The sequence below is a fragment of the Cibotium barometz genome, chromosome 59, assembly GCF_041138505.1.
Source record: "Cibotium barometz isolate CiBa-2024 chromosome 59, ASM4113850v1, whole genome shotgun sequence".
NCBI lineage: Eukaryota > Viridiplantae > Streptophyta > Polypodiopsida > Cyatheales > Cibotiaceae > Cibotium > Cibotium barometz.
Window position 1 is genome coordinate 10256943 of NC_141104.1, and position 6190 is coordinate 10263132.

At 43.7% G+C, this 6190-nt stretch overlaps 1 protein-coding gene across 1 annotated transcript; it reads left to right on the top strand.

The window, feature by feature from the left end:
- The first annotated feature begins 417 nt into the window (after positions 1-417).
- Positions 418-2736, top strand: LOC147605470 (phenylcoumaran benzylic ether reductase IRL1-like). The gene is made up of 5 exons (XM_086793085.1): positions 418-803; positions 947-1081; positions 1159-1396; positions 1499-1702; positions 2268-2736. Exons 1-5 carry the CDS (start codon positions 627-629, stop codon positions 2429-2431), a joined length of 918 nt encoding a protein of 305 aa, XP_086649211.1. The 5' UTR covers positions 418-626; the 3' UTR covers positions 2432-2736.
- The last annotated feature ends 3454 nt before the right edge of the window (positions 2737-6190 follow it).

The window sequence follows — 6190 nt, forward strand, 5'->3', positions numbered from 1 at the left end:
GAGAGAGGGAGGGAGGGAGAGAGTTGGCCAGTTCGAGAGATTAAGAGAGTTTGAGAGAGTTTAAGAGCGAGAGAGAGTGAATGTGAGACTAAGGTAGAGAGAGAGTTACAGAGAGTTAAAGAGAGAGAGGTTAGAAAGAGAGAGTTACAGAGAGTTAAAGAGAGATAGGTTAGAAAGAGAGAGTTAGAGAAAGGTAAAGAGAAAAAGAGAGTTAAAGAGACAAAGAGTAAGACTGAGAGTTTTCCATTTTCTTTTAGTGAGGGGCAACACGAGGAGCTAGTGTGTAGGGCACGTGAGCATGCAACGTGATTTCGTCTCCTCTCGCTCGTGCCCACAAACACAAGCAGCTCGAGGGAGTAAATGATTCCATGCTTCTCCTTACAAATACGCCATCCCACTTCCTCTAAGCGCCAGCCTGCAACGCAAATCCAACTGATCAGCTCGACTGTACCACCCCCTTCCCACCCCGCCCCCCCCCAGCCCCCTCTAGGCCTGCGCTGTTCGCCGCTCACACCATAGCTAGCTCCCTGTGCTTTCTCGTGTTGCTCCTTGCGCTCTCCCTCCCCTCCTCCTCTTCTTCCTCCCCTTCCTGCTCCTCTCCTCCCTCCATTTACCTGTTTGGCATCATGGGCGTCAAGAGCCGTGTCCTCATCATCGGTGCCACAGGCTACATCGGCAAGCGCGTGGCACGTGCCAGCGTTGCAGAGGGTCACCCCACCTCCATCCTCGTCCGTCCCGCCACCATCACTGCCAAGGCCGAGCTTGTGGAGTCCTTTAAAGCCCTTGGCATCACTTTCGTCCACGTAAGTCATGCAGTTTTAGTGCATTTTTGGTGCTCATGTCTTGCAGGCATGGAGTTTACTGATGAAAGGAATGTGGCTTCACATAAGCTGGGCTTTATGTGTTGCTTTAAGGGCCTCATTTCTCTGTTGGGTTATGTCCGCAGGGATCTCTAGACGACCATGCGAGCTTGGTAGCCGCCATCAAGGAGGCTGATGTTGTCATCTCTACCGTTGGGGGACCTGCCATCCCGGAGCAAGAGAAGATCATTGCAGCCATCAAAGAAGTGGGAACTGTCAAGGTATGAGCTCTCTCTGATGGCCTCCTTTTGTGTATCAAGCAGGTAATGAACCCTGAGCTTCCCATGTACCTTTGCAGAGGTTTTTGCCATCTGAGTTTGGGAATGATGTGGACCGTGCCAAAGCTCTTGAGCCTGTGAACACCATGTATGGGAAGAAAGTGGCCATCCGTCGCAAGGTCGAGGCAGCCGGTATCCCTTACACATACATCTCCAGCAATGCCTTTGCAGGCTACTCCCTTAGCAATCTTGTACAATTCGGAAAGCCTGCACCTCCAAGAGACAAGGTCACCATCTATGGCTCAGGAGATGTCAAGGGTAAGGTTCACATGGCCATCCATGTCTATGGTATGTTGCAATGCATTGGTACCCCTTATTGCATTGAGTTTTAATGGGTTTTTTGGGGTGTTCCCTTTGCAGCCATTTTTGTGAAAGAAGAGGATATTGGCACATACACCATAAAGACCATTGATGACCCCAGAACCTTGAACAAGGTGGTCTACATCAGGCCTCCTGCGAATATCTTGTCTGTGAATGAGGTGGTGAGCCTGTGGGAGAGCAAGATTGGGAAGAAATTGGAGAGGGAGTACGTGAGCGAGGAGGACATGATCGAGCAAATCAAGAGTAAGTGGAATGGGCAGGGTCGATATTATGGTGTCCTTCACATTAATAATGTAAAAATTAGGTGTATAAGGATTTGTTTTGACGTAAATAAACCAAAATTAGGTGATAGGGTGTTCACTTGACACAAATAATCTAAAATTGGGTGAATTTAAGGGCTTATTTTGACACTAATCATCAGTTGAATGGATAGGGTGTTAATAATTTGGCATAAATTTGGCGGGAATGTAGGTGAATTTTAGGGATTATTGTTGTAAATTTAGCGGGAATGTAAGTGAATTTTAGGGATTATTGTTGAACACTTAGCGGTGGGTTTGACCAGGGTGTTAATTTGGCGCAGTTGAATGGATAGGGTGTTAATTTGGCATAATACAAGGGATTATCTTTGCAGTTGAATGGATAGGGTGGTAATTTGACAATGATACAGGGGATTATCCAGTTGAATGGCAATCTGTTTGTGGTGTCGAATCTAGTTGAGTACAACGGATTAGTTTAATGATCTTTAATACACCGGATTAATTAGCAGTTTGGAAATGATATTCTGCTGAACGGATGGATGGGTGTGCAGCATCTCCTATTCCCAAGAACATAGTGCTGGCGACGGTGCACAATATATTTGTGAAAGGGGATCAGTACAACTTCGAAATTGGGGAGGAGGGCGTTGAAGCGGCAAGTCTGTACCCAGATGTGAAATACACCACCGCTAGCGAGTACCTGGACCAGTACCTCTGAATTACTGCTGCTGCTAAAAGTGGAGGGCAAAATAAAAGATGATGAAGAAAAGCCTCCTCCACTGTCTTAATTCACCATCATGTTGTGTTTATGCTGCGTTCTCTACCCACCATCGTGATCAATGAGGTTTCCCCCCGAGGCCTTGAGAGCCTTGAGAGGTTGAACCGAGGTTCTGATCCTAGAGTGGGAATGTGAGCTCCATGGTTTTTTTTAAGAGATTCTGATCCTAGAGTGGGTAATGCCAGCTCCATGGTTTTAATATTTAAGTCTTTAATAACGTGAGCTCCATGGTTTAATTTTAAAAAGTCTAAACATAATGTGAGCTTCATGGTTTAATTTTTAAGTCGTTACTTAAACAGTTATCATCCTTTTTCACTATGTGCAACGTCTGGTTTTAGTTTTTTTAACTGCAGAGTTATTGGCCTTCGTGTGGTTGGTTGTTTGCCTTGACTAGCTGTAGTATAAGTCCTTCAGTAGCTGTGGGTTACTGTCTGGAGCGTGCTGTAATATATTAGTAAGATTTTGTTTTTAGTTTGTCGGATAAAGCAAAGTAATCCAGAAATAAAAAAATAAAATAAAAAACAGATTGTGCAGTGTACTGACGTTTTAAAAAAAATGGACGTTCGACGTGGCATATGATGAACGTTAGATGACGGAACAAACGTGCCATAGCTTGTATGCACATGTCGTTGCCCATCGTTTATTCGGTCATCAAACTGCTTCCGAAGAAATGTAGGGGGTGAGCACTCCACCTGGTTGTGTGTGAAGTGAATAACTTGTGGAATATTTGTGTAAGGGTGGTACCCCCCTTGTGGTAGTCAGTTGGTACTCGGTTGTGTGTGGGGAGTGTCAATATTTGTCAGTTGGTACTCGGTTGTGTGTGGGGAGTGTCAATATTTGTAAGGGTGGTACCCCTTGGTGGTACCTGGTTGTGTGGTGGTACCCCCTTGTGATACTCAATTGTGCCCCGTGTAGTACTCGTCAATGATACTCCATTTGGTACTCATTTGTGTCCTGTGGTACTCGATTGTGAGTGATACCCCCTTGTGGTACTTGGATGTGTGTGTGGTAGTGTTAAAGGTGTGTGCCAATATTTGTAAGGGTGGTATTTGGTACTTGGTTGTGTGGTGTGTAGTAGGGTGAGTGGTACTCCCCTTGTGGTACTCCGTTGTGTGTGTGTGGTGAGTAGTAGGGTGTGAGTGAAGGGTTGTGTGTGTGGTGAGTAGTAGGGTGTGAGTGAAGCTTGGAGGAATTCTTGTGTGCAATTCGGAATGGGACACAAGACCTAGATTGTTTTTTAAAATGTACATTTTTATTTTTATTTTTTGGGGGGGGGGTTATATGGAGAGAGATACTAATGGTGAGAATTCGTGGAGGGGGAGGAGGAAATTTTTTAATGACTTGTTAAATTGTTGGAGGAATTTTTTTAAACAAGTGTTAAATTGTTGAGAAATTATCTTGCTATCCCTTATCCAAGCTATTTTTTTTAATAAGTGTTAAGATTGTCGATAAATTTCGAAGGAAAAATAGTACATTGTTCGATGTCTATCAACAAATATTATCTTTCTTTTTTTTGGGATCCTTTGTGCTTGTGTGCGTGTGTGCTTTCATGCCGTTGTCAAAGTTGCTAGGTTTTGAGTCTAGCAATCTCTTGCATGGGACTTCAACACCTGTCTCCATTGGCTTAAATATAACTAGTATTGCACCCACGCGTTGTTGCGGCCAACCAAGGTTCTAGAAAAGAACTATTCTCTCTCTACTACCATCTTTCTCTCTCTCTCTCTCTCTCTCTCTCACACACACACACACACACACATGTGTCCTCTCTCTCTCTCTGTCACGTACACACTCTTAAATGTTGAAACTCTCTCTCTCTCTCTCTCTCTCTCTCTCTCTCTCTCTCTCTCACGTACACTCTTAAATGTTGAAACTCTCTCTCTCTCTCTCTCTCTCTCTCTCTCTCTCACATGCACACACATATACACACCTGCTCTCTCTCTCTCTCTCTCTTTCTCTCACACACACACATGCACACATGCACACTCTCTCTCTCTTCTTACACTCCCACACATAGAAGCGCTCTCTCTCTCTCTCTCTCTCTCTCTCTCTCACACACACACACACGCACACATACATATGTAAATATATAGTATATACAATATTATGTTTTAGATGTTGGATAGGTGTCATCTCCAGATGGTGTCACACTAGTGGCACACTCTTTAGCCTCTAGGCATTTTTGGGATTTATAGCATTCATTTCTGTTTTTTTTTTTAACACACTTTTTGGATGGAGGAAAGGGTGGAGGAACTTTTCTATATATGAGGCATTGTAGTTAATTTCTAATCAAGTTGGCTAGTGGTTCTTTGATGAGTTCTTGAGTACATTGTTTCTTCTCTCATCTCTTCTTTCTCACATGGTATCAAGAGCAAGGTGGTGGCACACATAGTCTCCTTATCCTTCTTCCTCTCTACCTCTAGTCATCTTCAACAACCCCGCTTTCAATTGCGTTTTTTTTATTCTTGATTATCTGCTAAACGGATGCGTTTTTGAGGATTGTGCTCACATGATCTATTGGAATCATCGACAACTTTGCAGAAAGTTTTGCTAATTTCTCATCGTTTTTGAGTTATTCTTCGCAGACTGCTTGCATGCAAAATTTTTGCTTGCGCTTTTTGCAGAAGCTCTTACATGCTTGATTATCTGCTAAACGGATGCGTTTTTGAGGATTGTGCTTGTGAGACCTACTGGAATCATCGTGGTCTACAACTTTGCAAAAGAAAGTTTTCGCAAATTCTTCATCGTTTTTGAGTTATTCTTCGTAGACTGCTTGCATGCAGAATTTTTGCTTGCGTTTTTTGCAGAAGCCCTTACTCATCATCCTTGCACTCATTCAATGATGCATGAGGCTTCAAACCAGCCCCTTACCATCCTCTACAAGTGTGTTTTTAAAGCACTTCAACCCGAGTCCTACAACTCTACTTGCGGTGAAAACATTGCCAACTAGTTTTCCCTACATGCGGTAGCGTTTTTTTGGAGGCTTCTTGTGGAGAGATTTCTTGGCTGCGTTTTCATCATCAACTTCAGCCCTCTTCATGGTGTTTTGAGGTACATATTCATCCTCTTTTCTACACCTTTCTACTGGCTGAAAATTCCACTTTGCTATACACTTTGTGTTTGCGTTTTTGTGGACAATCAACTCCTCCATACTCCTTCTACCTAAGGCTACATTCTCAGTCCTCTTTTGGTGGTTTCTACGGAGTCTATTGGTTCATATATCGGCTGCGTTTTGTGGCTGCGTTTTTGCACTATCTTTGTGCATATTTTGGAGATACTTCCTTGGTGGACAGCCCATCTATTGGCTACGTTGGATGTACGACACTTCTTCCCTTGTGTTTTCCCACCCTCCACTCCCTATGGGATCTCGGAAGTCCTCTACTCCAAAAGACAAAGGCAAACTTGAAGATACTATGGATCCTACATCTCCTACGCGACGGTTGGACTGGCAACTACTACAACAGAAGTTGGTGCAATTCCTTCTTCGATAGGTGCTTCTACTTTCTCTTTTCCGTCGTATCCATTACCTTCTACGGATCCATACACTCTTTCTTCTTTGTCTTTTATGCCTTCCTATCCACATACTTCTATGCCCTCTATGGTATATCCCCCTACATCATCTATGCCTTTTATGGCAACTTCATCTACTATGATTCCTTCTTCTACTACTTCCACTACTACTCCTCTCCCCACTCAATCATA